Source organism: Hesperophylax consimilis, chromosome 1, assembly GCF_061612785.1.
Source record: "Hesperophylax consimilis isolate HC1 chromosome 1, BYU_Hcon_1.0, whole genome shotgun sequence".
Lineage (NCBI taxonomy): Eukaryota > Metazoa > Arthropoda > Insecta > Trichoptera > Limnephilidae > Hesperophylax > Hesperophylax consimilis.
The window spans coordinates 44,407,915-44,422,547 of NC_142836.1; the positions used below are offsets into that span (position 1 = coordinate 44,407,915).

At 37.7% G+C, this 14,633-nt stretch overlaps 1 protein-coding gene across 1 annotated transcript; it reads left to right on the forward strand.

Moving 5' to 3' along the window:
- Positions 1-885: 885 nt before the first annotated feature.
- On the forward strand, positions 886-13,609 carry Lk6 (MAPK interacting serine/threonine Lk6 kinase). Its single transcript, XM_089634549.1, has 4 exons — positions 886-1,258; positions 7,733-7,927; positions 8,810-9,051; positions 9,165-13,609. Exons 1-4 carry the CDS (start codon positions 1,222-1,224, stop codon positions 10,596-10,598), a joined length of 1,908 nt encoding a protein of 635 aa, XP_089490675.1. The 5' UTR covers positions 886-1,221; the 3' UTR covers positions 10,599-13,609.
- Positions 13,610-14,633: the final 1,024 nt, after the last annotated feature.

The following is a 14,633-nucleotide window of genomic DNA, read 5'->3' on the forward strand; positions in this document are numbered from 1 at the left end:
TTATAAACATCTCCTGCTCTCGCTCTAACTCATTGTAATTCAGAGAAACACGTTCATAGGAATACTAAAAAATAACTTGCTTACGTGAACGCGACAACATTACGTTTATTGATTATGTACTCGGGTCTTACTTATAATGTGTAAATAGATGTCCTGCCTATTAAGTTAATAGTTTATTAGTTCTATGCATAGAATAAAGAAGAAAACTAGAAGTGCTTTCCCTGCAAATTTGAATGGAAACAAATGTGCCACTGATTTACTACCCTTTAGTTCTAAACCATTTACCACCCGGTCTGTCTCTTTCACTTGTTGAAATTGATTGCCATCCCAAATGAATTTCGTAGTCATGGTGAATCCCAGTTTTGCGTGGAAATAAAGGCCCAAATTGGGCTTATATTTGGATCAAGAAACACGCCCACAGGGCTTGTGTTATTCTTTATTCAATTGTGCTATGTTGTATCATGTGATGAAATACAATATGATGCTTTTATTATGTATACTATCGTATCGGTGAAAATTAAATCCAGTTCCAGTGTCAGTTGCTTGACCTAATTTACATAGCTAAGCTAGACGGTTTGTACCTACCAAAAGTAACTGATATATTATATTATTCCATGCAAAATAGTGAGCAAATGCGTCGATCTACTGCTACACAAACAATCTGAAACTTTCCACAGTCCGCGATATTGTAAATAGTTACTAAATATTCACAAAAAAAGGCACTATACAAAATTACCACATTATTGTTATTATTGAATGAACACCCTATACAATACGGACACGTCAATTGATCAGGGCCGGGTGCGCCTGCGCTGCCCCCCTCCCGAGTCGCGCTCCGGGCCACAGGGCAGGGGGGGAGCGGGGCTAGTCCGCTGGTCCGACTGAGCGAACTACGTGACGACGCTCGTCAGTCGGAATAGAAACATCGAGTGCGGGGCATGTAATATGGATCGCTAGCACAGGGAATAATTTGTCTTTCATACACCACGGCCTTTGTCCGCTAATTCGCATTTTACTTTTTCTTTTCTTCCCATCATTCTTTCTTCAGCGTAGTGGAAATATCGAATAGTGCCAAATTTATGTGAATCTTAAGCGGGTGACTTCAGCGGCTGCTTTTTGTTTACTTTCCGATCCTATATCGTCATTATCATTTTTTTTGTTGTGAGCTATCACAATAAATTTCTTCTCTCTTCAAATAATATTATTCATCTGTAATCCATAATGGTTGAGAAAATTTTGGAAGAAGCCAATTATGAAGGTAAGAATCTTTACATTTTATAAAATAGATTTTCGGTTCTGATTAGAGTTTAGCAGTGAAGTGAAATTGAACGAAAATACCTAGTGCACAAGCAGCTAAAGTTCTCTTGGTAAAGTTCCCTGCTGAGAGTGTTGGTTGGTTTTGGTTTGGCCGAGTTGGCTGATCTGTGTAGGCAGATGTGTCGTGTTGTCCCAATCACCTGATCGCGGCCACGCCGGTGTTGGTGCGTGTAGATGTGTGTGGCGTTATTCCGTGTGTTGGTGTGATGTGGAGTATTGTGCCGGTGTATTGGTGTGCAGGCTCGTGTAATGGTGTGCTGGTGTTGCCCAAGTGGTGTTAAAAACAAACCCGGTTTCTCTTGTATAGCAACAATCGCACACACCCTCATTGAAACCCACTAGCCGCATTTATTTTTCCTTGCTTTTGACGTTTATGACGCCTACTTACTCCATCGCCTATGTGTATCACATTTGCAAAAAATATTATAATTATTATCACGAATTTTGCGTTTTGTACAATGTACTTCTTATTAGAAACAACCTGGAAGGATGAGCGTGACAATATTTGGCAAGCTCATTTATAGTGTGACATGCGCCGAATGTTTTCATTATGCACTTGGTAAATACCCACAATGTTTGTAGAGCGAATGATTCAGAACCCTTTTCCTTGCGATTTGAAATATTTATTATCTTCTAGCAGAAATTCAGAAGTGATAGCGTTTGTGAGATTTGTGTTAGCAATATGTATGTACCCGAAGTTCGTAGAAAACATGTTTTTTATGTATCTGCCTTTTAACATCGTATGCTCGAAAGTACAGCAATTGTCATTAGAGTAGTTCCTACCCACCCATTTACATACGCAAAGTTGTATGATTTTTTTCTATTTTTACTCTATGGCATTTTAATTTAAGTACCTACCTACCCTTTACTTTAGTTAAAGTCATTGAAAATAATGTAACTAGATTTTCCCTTTCAGAAAGTGGTGGAAAAGTTTTATAACTCCGAGGGTGTGTCTTGGTGCCGGTTGCGAGAAACCGGTTTCCCTCGACCAAATAATATCTCTTGCCGGCCGCCTAGCAGTTTTCTTTTCACTACGTACCCACCTTATATTATTATTTAAATAGCTATCGAAATATGATATCACCCGTCTAGAACTGACTCGCCGTTTATTATTAAATTATAATTTTTTGTTTGTCTTTGTTTTCCAATAAAAAAATATTAATACTACCAGCTACCTCTATTACTTATAGTTTTTGTTTATTGACGATAATAACAGTTACCTGTCATCAATATGTTATTTAGAGTTATAGTTTAGCACATAGAACATCGTTGGGCTATTTGCCATTGAGTAGGTAACAACCGTAATTTTCTTTTAATGACACTACAATCTTGCTATGAATGAAAATCTTTGCCAGTTTTCCGGGCGTGAAACGCGATGAAAAGGCGAAGCATAACCTCAAATATTGCCTCGTGCTTCTATTATTGCGAATACGCGTAAATAAAAGCATAATGTTACGCCAGATAACAGGCACGTTCGCAGTATGACATCGTTTTTATTAATCTTAATTGGTACCTATCTCGAATGTCTAATATCTTGAGTTATACAAAGCTCGTATGTGGCCGATTCTAAGTGTTCCAGAAAATTAACGTTTCTTTTTGTCTATTTTTTGTAAGCGACATAATCAAAAGTTGTTGACGTTTTGGTCGAACGTTCCTCCCTTGTATGTTTTTATTTGAATACCCCTCACTTGGTCGATGGAAAAGTATTTCTGTTATGGAAAATATTGTATAACTTTATGGCTCTACTTCGCCTAGTTACATAGTTTGTAAGTAATCAAAGCCTTTTCATCCTGGTTTCATCTATAATTTATAGAAGAAGTTCCATATTGACTTCGTGATAGATTATTGCTAGATTAGACCTTTTTTACAGAAATGATCGCATCAGTTTTAAGAATCAGGGAAGGTGCTATATTTTGTCACAATAACTGGATTATAATATATTTGCGACTAGTCATAATAATGTTATTATGGTGCTTATGGCAGCATATTCTGTTTAGCAACAAACGGTGACAAGGAAACAAAGGCAGCAACCGAGTCGTTTCGGCTTTGACCGTCACGGCCTGAAATAACTTCCCAGTTATCCATACTGCCATACCGATAGCCGGTAGGGTAGATAATATCTACCTACACACCATATAAGTGGTCACATAGGTGGAAGACGAATTATTGCAATCCACGCTTTGTCCATCATTTAATCACATTATTGTGATGTATGTATCTTGTAGTAAGTGACGAAGCAAGGTGCCTAACTGGTAATAAATAGTCCAACCAGGCACACGAATATAATATCCTTGAAGCGCCCGAAAGCGGCACAACAGACATGCACTATTTTTGAAACCACATTAGCGCTTGCAAAAACTACTCTCGACCTACATCTCGGGAACATAGATCATTAGAACATCGCTGATTTACATAATATTTATCCAAAACAACCTTTTCGTAGAGGATAACGAACCAGTCGCTCCCGCCGACTACAAACTTTGTTTTTTGATATTAATTGTGTTCTCTTTTAGAGTTGTAGTATCCGTTCGTGTGCGTTTGTTCAATTTCTCAATCTCCCATGAGGAGTTTGACGCTTGTTTTTTATGGCTGCGTAATGTTGTATAATATCATCACGCACGATTATAAATAGTGTTTAGTGTTGGATGAGGCCCAACATACAGTACCCAGTAATCTCAGTATGTTACTGTACTGCGGGTGCTGACTGCTTGCCGAGTATCGTATTGATTGCTCCCGCCGAGGATTATTAATGTGATGGCACCGCACTTTTTGTAGGAGACTTACTACTATATGCGTATATTAATTAGGAAGTTAGTTGATTTGCCAATTAAACAGGTGTAATTCAGTTTTTGGGGTAAAAATATCGACACCCGAATGGTTGCCAAAATAATGTATGATTTTTAACTAAAGATTTTTCATTAATTGTTCGTTAAATAATTTTAATATCTTCTGAGGACATACCTACTCCGATGCAATGCGTGTCGGTAAAACGTAAAGTAGTATTTTCTTACGTAATATTAATTTAAATTCTTGTATTTGTAAAGGTTCGTGATAATAATTGAATAATTGCTTGGGGAGGAGCAACAAACGCAGCTATCGCTCAAATAGAAATCGCACAGAAAACGATATTAAAAGTAATACTCAAAAAACATAAACTAACCGACACAGACCAAATATTTAAAAGCTGTGACGTACTTGATATACGCCAATTATATGTTAAAACACTACTAAACTACATTTTCGACCAAAAAAACAAACCCCAACAAACACAAAATATCACTAATAGACCGGTCAGACAAGCGTACAAAGAAAACATAAAAACTCCAACGGTAAACACTACCTTTGGACAAAGACACCATAAATACCACGCTATTAAAGCATTCAACAGTCTTCCACTTGAAACAAAAATTGAGGAAAATAAAAATAAATTCAAACACAAAATAAAAAAATGGATTAAAGAACAAAAAGACAATATTACCAAAATACTATAACATAAAAGAATAAAACATATACACGCAACACAAAAAAAATATATATAAAACACGCAACACGCACAAACACATATATCATTATAAATGCCGATTTACATTCTCTTTTGATATTTTTCTTTTAGTGTTATAATTATATTTTAATTTTTAATCTTTATTTTTTATTTTAAATTTATCTTTATTTTAATGTTGTTTTTCTTTTATTTTTTTTAAATGTATAAATTCTTAAATTATAAAATGGGGGCCCCAGCAAGGGTAAACAACCCAGTGAGGCCAACATTACTAAATTGAAATATGAAATATTGTAAAAAAAATGTATCAACAATAAAAAAAAAATATATATATATATTTTGATTTATTGCGTCATGTGATTTTTTGCGTTCTTGTTTTGTATTTAAAATGAAAATACTTAGGCACGTTCGTTTTCTTATGAATTGGTTAGATTTTAGTATCAGCACAACGCTTTCCTATCTCCATTTTCGTATCTTTAGAACACCCGAAATCTCCATAATATTAGTAACTGACATACCCAACCCACTCGAAATTCGACAAATCACTTATCGTAGTACATTTTTTTAAATTCGTCTGTTTGAATTTCACTTTAGTTTTCGGTAATGAATGAATGCAAATCTTGGAAGCGGGAATTAACCAACATCCCGACATCCGATCGAACTGAAACTCGGCAAATAGACTCGTTGTCGATCACAATGTGTTCTACCAACTTTTGGTGGCAATCACGCACATACACGCGGACCAATACGCATTTCTCTAAAATCAGACGACATTACAGCAGTTAATAATACACGAAAGTAATGTCGGTCTTACCCGATCGGCATTTGGTGACGTTGGTAGAGTTGCCGTCTCCAATTCCTGGATAGGAAGGTTTAATCTTCGGTCAAACCATTTTTTTTAACCTTCCAGCGGGCGCGTTGAGAAATTTCCCTTGAGCGGGCGCTTGTCGTAAATTTTACGTCATCTAGTTTTCTCCATGTGAGTGGTGTTTTCTTTATACAAATGTTAGGAAATTTCTTTAAGGTTATGAAAAATGATAATAGGCAGTACTTAAAAAAAAACGAAGCAACACTCTAAACGTGTTAGTATTTCAAAACAACTTATTTAGTCAGATTCAATATTCTCATCCTTACAATTGTTACAAACCACCTCAATTGAAGAATGGTTCTTGCATGTAAAGGACTGGCAACGGCAACACTTCATTGATGCTGAGGATCTTTTCTTATCCAGTGCACATAGCCGACAAACACCGCATTTTGGAAAGCTTCTGTTTTCTTCTTCTGTTATCGGTTCAACTGCCCGACCGTAATTAACTTTGAGAAAATCACTTATATCTTGCGGTAAATGTTTGACATTTGATTTGATTTTACTCTAGCATAACTCCAAATTCGATGCTTACGACTAAGTGGTAAGAGGGGGGGGAAGCGATATGGCGCGTCTGTCGTAAATTTTATGACAGCGCGCCCGCTGGAAGGTTAAAGTTTAAAATAGATGTATTATTGTAAAAAAAACTTTGTTTTTCCGTAGATATATTTTTTTTGTCAATAGATTATTATTTGAGTATGGGTTAAATCCACAAATTGGACAAACTTTTTGATTGATTTTAGATATGTGGTCGCTGAATAAAATAATGTGGCCGGATATAAATATTATGTTATTTACGTAGTTTAGTGCGTTATGCCGGCAAGTCGCGCGCTTGCCGGCTGTCCTTGAGTTTATCGTACGCCGCTGGCTTCGTAGGTACTCGGCATATTGCGAATGTAGGCACTGGCAGTACTTGGTTACTACTACAGCAGTGTACTAGTGAAGTAGGTAATGCGGTAGCTGTGTACCCGAATTGCGTCGTTTCTGAAATCGCGAGCCGGCCGGCTTAGGTCGCTCGGCGGCGGCTTCGGTTCACCAATTTGCAGTCGCCACTTGAACAATGGCGAAATTTCGCAGACTCTACTAATTTTATGTGAACTCTCCGAGAAATTTATAAAAAAAACTTTCGTCTTTTTGACGTTGGTTGCTTGCTTTGTTATCTTTTCTCATTCATATGCCTTTATATGTTGTTTACACAACACAATAAATGCAGCTGCGCATTCTCGCATCTCAGTGCACAGTTTAGCATCCTTGTAATTATCATATTGGGAAAAGGACCGATTTATTCCTAATGAACAAAGAATGACATTTTGTTTTGATCTCTAGTTTAGTGGGTAATTGGGTTTACGAAAAAACTACCCATTTCATAAAACTCAATGAATTGACATCGCGTTTGGGTCCCACCCAGGCGCAGTGTGTTCAATTCCTCGGCTGGCTAAGTCCTGCATCACAACACAAGCAACATTTTCAGCTTACTGTGGTGGTAGTAGGAGATTTTCAAATATTGTCAGGTTATTCGTAACCCGGGAAAGTTTGTCTTTCTTTAAAAAAAATAAAATTATAAATACCTATTTTAAAAGGTTTTCTTCACAAATCTGAAATTAAAAAAATGTCTTTCTTAGATTTTCTCGAAGGAGAAACGGTTCCATGATAAGTCGACACCAATGGTAATTCAACAAACCTTTAAAAAGTGAAATAAAGTCATTAAAAGCGATTAAAAAAAAAACAACCAACCTATTTGACCAATTTTTTGTTTCATCACTTTATAACACTTTTTAAAGGTATGTCGAATTCTCATTTTGATGAGTTATCTGTCACCCTTAAAAACAACTCATTTTACCCTATTGCCTCGACTGCATATTTTTAAAATCTCTATTGATAAAATAAACACGTTTACAAATGTAATAATTATAAAACAAAGATCAGAATATCCCTAGGAATGAAACTTAAAAAGAAGAACATCTCTGCAGACTATGCTCTCATAATATCCTCCCGAGATAATAGCAATGTTATTTAATTGACTTGACTAATTAGTGTTTGTTTGTGTGCAGGCCATGAGGGTTCCTTGAGCAACTCGGGCAGCGAGCGCGAGTGCGGGGGGCGCGGCGGGTCTGTGGGCGGTGGCGGCGGGGGCCGAGCGGGGCCCGAGTCTGCCGAGGACCTGCAGCGCCGCAAAGAGGAGGCACGCCGCCGCCGCAAGAAGAAGAAGCGCGCTGCCAGCTCAGTGGTTTCCTCTTGCTTCCAAGGTAACTATGACAGTCTATCCCAACCAAACAAATTCCCAACTTCAACATGTAGGTAAACGTATTGGTTCAATAATGGTTCCTCATATCTGGGAACAATGTCAAGTGAAGTTAGAACCCTCTCCAACTGAGGTTTATTCACTTATTATTTGCGTGATCCTGTTACATTCCAGCTACCCTTTATATAACAGACATTGCCTAGTGAAAAGGGTAACACAATGTATTTTTATTACATTGAGATGAATGTACTGCTCTTCTGCAAGACTTTTGAATAAAATTGAAATGCTAATGAATTGATTAGACGTTACTCCGCTATACAGGGTGTATCAGCACTAACCCGACAAACTTTAACCAGCTATTCCTTAGCATATTTGGAGTAAAAAATCTTATCTGCACTTTGCTGTCCGGTAACGTTTTTTTTTAATAAAAAAATTATTATTCATATTTTCACCACATGTCACCACTGTTTTATCCTTTGTCAAAGTTTGAAAACGCATCTGGCAATATTTTATTCGAATTCGGTTGAATAATGTACGTGTGTACCTATATTGGCGCGCTTTTACAATCATTACGAAATGGCACGGCACCATTCGTCTCATTTTTAACTATTATTATTTAGTGTGTGCGAAAGAGCGAAGACGCTTTTCGACATACTTGCTTATAACAGCTGTTGAACACGAAAAGCAATGCAAATGACAGTGATGGAGTGTGGAAATTATAAATTTTTTTGTTTTTAATTGAAAAAAAATGCTACCGGACAGCAAAGTGCCCATAACATTTTTTACTCCAAATGTGCTAAGGAATAGCTGGTTAAAATTTGTCGGGTTATTGCCGATACACCCTGTATAGATTGACCTGTGTAATAATAGTATTATTTTGTTTCAGAATTGTATAAGCTGACGGGTGAGGTGTTGGGTGAAGGGGCCTACGCCTCTGTGCAGACTTGTGTGAACATCTACACGGAGATGGAGTTTGCCGTCAAGATCATCGACAAGGTTCCCGGACACGCCCGCGCCCGGGTCTTCCGCGAAGTGGAAACCTTCCACCACTGCCACGGCCACCCCAGCATCATACAACTCATAGAGTTCTTCGAGGATGAAGAAAAGTTCTATCTTGTTTTTGAGAAGGTACATTATCTAAAACAATATAAAAAAAATTATACAATGCCCTCTAAAATAATTGTTTGTACTCATTTTAAAATGTCCAATGACAATGAATATTAATAATATTGTTTCTACAGATAATTGGTGGACAGCTGCTGACTCGCATCCAACAACACCAACACTTCTCTGAACAGCAGGCGGCAAAGATAGTTCGTGAAATTGCTCTAGCACTTAACTTCCTGCACGCCAAGGGGATCGCCCACCGGGATCTCAAGCCAGAGAACATCCTGTGTGTCTACCCCAACAGTTTGTGCCCCATCAAGATCTGCGATTTTGATCTCGGATCCGGGATTAACTTCAGCACAAGCCTCACCAGCCCCCTGGCTACTCCTCAGCTCAGGACACCTGTGGGGAGTGCCGAGTTCATGGCACCAGAGGTGGTGTCCCTATTTGTGGGGGCTTCAGCAGCGTACGACAAGCGCTGCGACCTCTGGTCCTTGGGGGTTATCACGTATATCCTGCTGTGCGGCTACCCTCCCTTCTACGGGAACTGCGGCACCGACTGCGGCTGGGAGAGAGGTGAGAACTGCCAGAGTTGCCAGGAACTTCTCTTCTCCTCCATCCAGGACGGGCACTACTACTTCCCGCAGGAGGAGTGGGGACACATCTCCGACGATGCCAAGGACCTTATCGACAACCTGCTTGTGCGCAATGCTTCCAGTCGCATGAGCGCGGCGCAGATCTTGCAACATCCTTGGCTGAAACGAGCAGACGAGGAGCAAGCCGAGGAGGCAGCAGAATCTCGCCCCTTGCGCACTCCTACTAACATCCGCAAAAACCAGTCGGCACAAGATGTTTCCAATAAAGCCGAAACTATCATGGATGTCAACCGGGTCATTTGTCAGCATTTCTCCATGAATTACTCGTACATGGAGAGGCCCAACATCTATCCAAAACAGAAAACGCTGCGAGCCACCCAGTCCTATTACGGGACGGCCAAGAAGCGGCCCGCCATGCTCATGCGGCGTAGCAAGCACGTGCCTAAGGATGTCAATAGCATCTATCAGTTAGAACTTCACAGTGAAAACATTAACACTGAAGATCTCGAAGATAGAATTAACGCCGCCATGAATAAAGATAAGAGTGAACCCAGAGACATACCGTCTGATTCGCACGAAAGCTACCAGACAGCCAGTGACGACGATGTGTTCGGAGATAAAGCCGAAGAGTTCACTCGCCGAGATAAATCTTTATCGGCAAGCGTGAATACCGCAAAGGGTGTTAGGAAAATGTTTGACCAATTAGAACTCTCTGGTGAAAGCGCCAGGTATGAGAATTGGCGTGACCGACCTATTACAAAGCAAACTTCGGCCCAGAAAGAAACTAACTGGAGGGCCCCCGTGGAGGGCCTCTCCACACCCCCGGTGGATTACCCGGTCCCCGTGAGGTACTCCTCTCCCGGTGGGTACTCCTCCACCATGGGGCTCTCGCCCCCCAATGAGTCTCTGTTGATGCAGAGGCGAATCGCAGCCCACACTTCCGTGGAGAAGATCGCAGTGGGCACTTGCTAACTTTTCTACTATTGTAAATGTTCTCATCTGGAAAAAAAAAATTATACTCAAAAGGAATTTCGAAAATTACAAAAAAAAAAGAAAAAATGTGTTTGGCTTCGACAAGGAGAGCATTTGCATAAAAAGTATTTTATTTTATAGTTCGATATTAAAATCATAACTGGTGAAAAAAAATTGAGGTATTACCGGTGATTGAAAAAGTGAAAATGGTTCTTTTTTTTAGTTGTTAAATTTCTTTGTTTTGGATTCTGTAAAGATTCCTCAAATTTATGATAATATCAATTTGAGGTATTATTTATATTTTTCCTGTGTAATCCGTACTATGTTTGTTTGTTAAGATTGTAGAGTTTGGTTTATCACCACACCAGACACCTGCCAACCTCCCACTTTCTCCCATGTTTTATTTTGTCAATGTGATGGGAGAGGGCCATTACATTATTAGTCCATAAAAGTCAACTGGTTTGCTCGAGTTTCTCTATGCAAAATCAGCGGATCTTGCTTCATCTCTGAAAGCTGATAAAACTTGACCATTCTTTTAATGATTCCTAACACTAATAATAATTAGTATTATAGTGGCAATAGCCACAGATTCTCAGAGCAATCTTGGTGGATTGCTAAATGAACCCAATGTCTACGTGATTTTTATTATTTCCTCTAACAATTAAGTTATCTATTAATTTGGATGAACTGAAATAGAACTAGATGCATATATGAAATATATTTGTAATAAAAGCGCAACAAATGAAGTAAGAGTGAAGCGTGTATGATTCTTATGGATAAGTGTAAACGAGTCAAGTTCTTCCTGTCCGAGGATGCAGATATGATATTGTGGAATGAAGCATTTAATATTCTAGTTGTAAGACTTTTCACTTGTGTTATTATTTATATTGTTGACATTGCCGCATGTTCTTTTATTTGATTGTTTTGTTTTTTTTTTGCTAAACTTATCACTTTGAAGTAAATAACATTTTGATTAAAGTACATTTTCCTTTCAAATAGAAATAATGACAACATTTAGCTCACTATCAAGTATATATTTTTTTTTACTTTGAATAGTGACAAAATGTATTGTATTCATTCCATACATATAGAGTAATGCCTAATGTATCTTCAAGCTAAATGTGGATGTAGCTTATTTTATCCGTAAAAAGATCACAATCCTAATTTGTATTGCATATGGACCAAAATTATTTTCCATCTGCACACTGTAATTTTCATGTCATTTCCTTTTACTTTACGTGACTAACTAGATGCAAGTTAAGAAAAGTTATTGTTTTCTTTCGTCAAGCATCCGTTGTATTAGCTGCAATTCTATATAAATGAAATATCCAGTATTTGAGTAGATCTTGCTACTCGACAGAATATAATCCCCCCCATGCATAATCCTGTGATCTTTAATCAATTGTTATTATTTTGATATATAAAATGAATCACTATAAATTATTTGATCATGATTCTCTATTTAAGATACTGTATTTATTGTTAGTCGTGTTTCTTCACACCATTGCCTTATCAATCATTTATTGCATTCGGAAGAAGTGAGACACACAAATGTGTTTTAGTGCACTAATTGTAATAATGAATGCAAACGCCTGGAACACCCGGAGATAAAGATCTTATTCCCACGTTGACTTGTTCAGTCGGGTGGGCGCATTTGGAACCTCACTTCGTTCTCTACTTTAAAACGTCATCCAAAAATTAATATTTTAGGTATACCTTTACTTTGATACGTCAAGTCTCTTAGCCAAAGCCGTTTAAGGTTTCTGTGAACTAAGATGGCGTGTGTATGGTTATGTTATGGTAGTTGGTTACAACTTATATAATTTGTGATATATGCATAAGCAATAATGAGAAACTGACCGAGGGCGGTCAGAGTAGTGCGCTTGCTTACAAGTCTCTAGTATGGTAGTCAAGTAGTCGGCTATCGACTCCCACCACTTCGGTCCTACAAATAGTGTTTAGGTGTTCAGCCGGAATCTTGTGTTGTCTTTTTATTATTCCATAGAGGAAGTGTTAATTCTTTTTAATGAATTCTATTCATCTTCAGTCATACCTGTATAAGCTGCTTGTAAATTACTCCTTTGAATGATTTGAAGTTACATACAGATATAATATTGGAAGTATAATTATAAACTTTTGTCATTTTTCTGATGAACTTATTTAAATTGTTTACTTCAAAGTCACCGTTGATATTTATCAATGACAAATTATATTGTTGGGTTTTTATTTCCTCTATATATGTTGAAAAGATGATAGTCTATTGAATTATTTGTTAGATTTTAAGAGGGTTCTAGCAGGACCTATTGAATAAAATGTGTACCTTATAAAGTTGTAACTGTGGGGGTTGGTGACTCTGTACCTGCCCGAGTTGGTTGGACTAGTGTGAGGAAGCTGTGTCATATATCATGTCCATCCTTTTTCATCTCAGTTGATGACCGCTCCCGGTACGGAATGGTTCCAGTGCGAGTTTTCAATTAACTCTTTGAAGAATGCTTACTAGAATTTACTAGAATTAAGGAATAAAAAGTGTACAAAGATATTTTTAAAAACACAAAACTTTTATATGACTTTAAAATGTTATCTGTAAAAAATAAAACTCAGATGGTTCATTTTTGCGCTGTGGCCTGATTAAAATAAAATAATTTGCAAACAGTATCGAAGTAATAAAGACTTAGAAAACTAGTGAAGGAAGAGGCCATTCTGAGTTTAAATTTCTAATAAATCTAAATTGGAGGAAAACCAGCATTTCCAGTGTATTAAGATATAAGTGAGATTGATTGGAAGTTGGTGCCATTATAGTGGGGGTAAAGTAACACCCGACGTGTCCAGTGAGACAGTGAGATATGGTGGAAGGGAGAAGCAGGATAATACTAAACAATTTGTCCTGTCAAATTGTTTTGTATTATTGACACATATTTTGATAGGTATTTATATACTGTTATATCTATCAAACTGTGCTTTATCTTGTATTTTTTCCAAATAAAGCAGTTTTTTACTGGGCAAATGAAAAACTTAAATATTTTATTTCTCCCTACATGAATATAAAAACCCCTTACACAATATTATGATAGTAATATTTTTTTATTAAATTTATTTTACGTTTCAAACTTATAAAAAAGGAATACACAAAAAAAATATATGTAAGGTATGCAGAACAAAAAAAATTAAGCATTAAAGATCACGTCTGAGAGATTCTTTAAAAAATCAATAGGTTTTACCCATTGATGATTATTAGTCTATGGTTTTACCTTTTGAATTTCTCACTGATGCAAAAAAGAAAACAATGTACTCTCCACCGGGAGAACCATTGTGAGGTTGGTCTTACAGACTGGAAGATAGAATAATCTATGATGGTGCTCTCTAAGACAGTCATCAGGAACATAGAGAATCACACTGCAAAATAGCTGATTTCTCGATATAGCCTCGCGCAGTCTGAACAAGTGGGTGGCATAAGTCCTTTCCTTCTGAGCTGCAAGGAGAAGTCCGAGAATGCCCAGATGAATGTTCCATTGGTATGGCCATAGATATAGATAGTAGCTGCACATAGAGAAATCTTTTTCTAAGCCCTCTATCATGATAGAGCATCTCACAAAAACAACAAACCTTAACATCTTTAAGGCCGACTGGCACGTCTCTTCCATATAAACATGAAATGTCAGCTTACCTCCTTACACAATTCTAAAAGCCGAATTACACTTACCGAGTGCTCGGTCAGCCACTCCGTATGTTACTCGGTCGAGTAATCTCCTTTTTGGAAAGTAAAGGTGATCACATCTAGAAGAGACAGTGAGAGAGTCAGTTGATTGAGATTAGTTTAAAGTGTTGTTAACATGGTTTTGCAATGAAGTTAGACATCAACAAACATCACATACATATAGATTTTTTTTTTCATTGACTGCCTCGGCAGATTCCACTGACCAAGTGAAGCGCCAAGTTGAGTGTGCAGATAGAGAGGGTACTTACTGGATCGAGTTATTGGGCCTCGCTTCTATCCATTGTCTCATCTGAATCACTCACCCGCTACTAAGCCGAGTA

What these genes read in the sequence shown, in the direction of transcription:
- Lk6 (XM_089634549.1), top strand. Translation starts at nt 1,222, where the DNA reads ATGGTTGAGAAAATTTTGGAAGAAGCCAATTATGAAG. An exon ending in GGAAGAAGCCAATTATGAAG is followed by an intron (nt 1,259 to 7,732) that starts GTAAGAATCTTT and finishes GTTTGTGTGCAG; the next exon opens with GCCATGAGGGTTCCTTGAGC. An exon ending in TCTATCTTGTTTTTGAGAAG is followed by an intron (nt 9,052 to 9,164) that starts GTACATTATCTA and finishes TTGTTTCTACAG; the next exon opens with ATAATTGGTGGACAGCTGCT.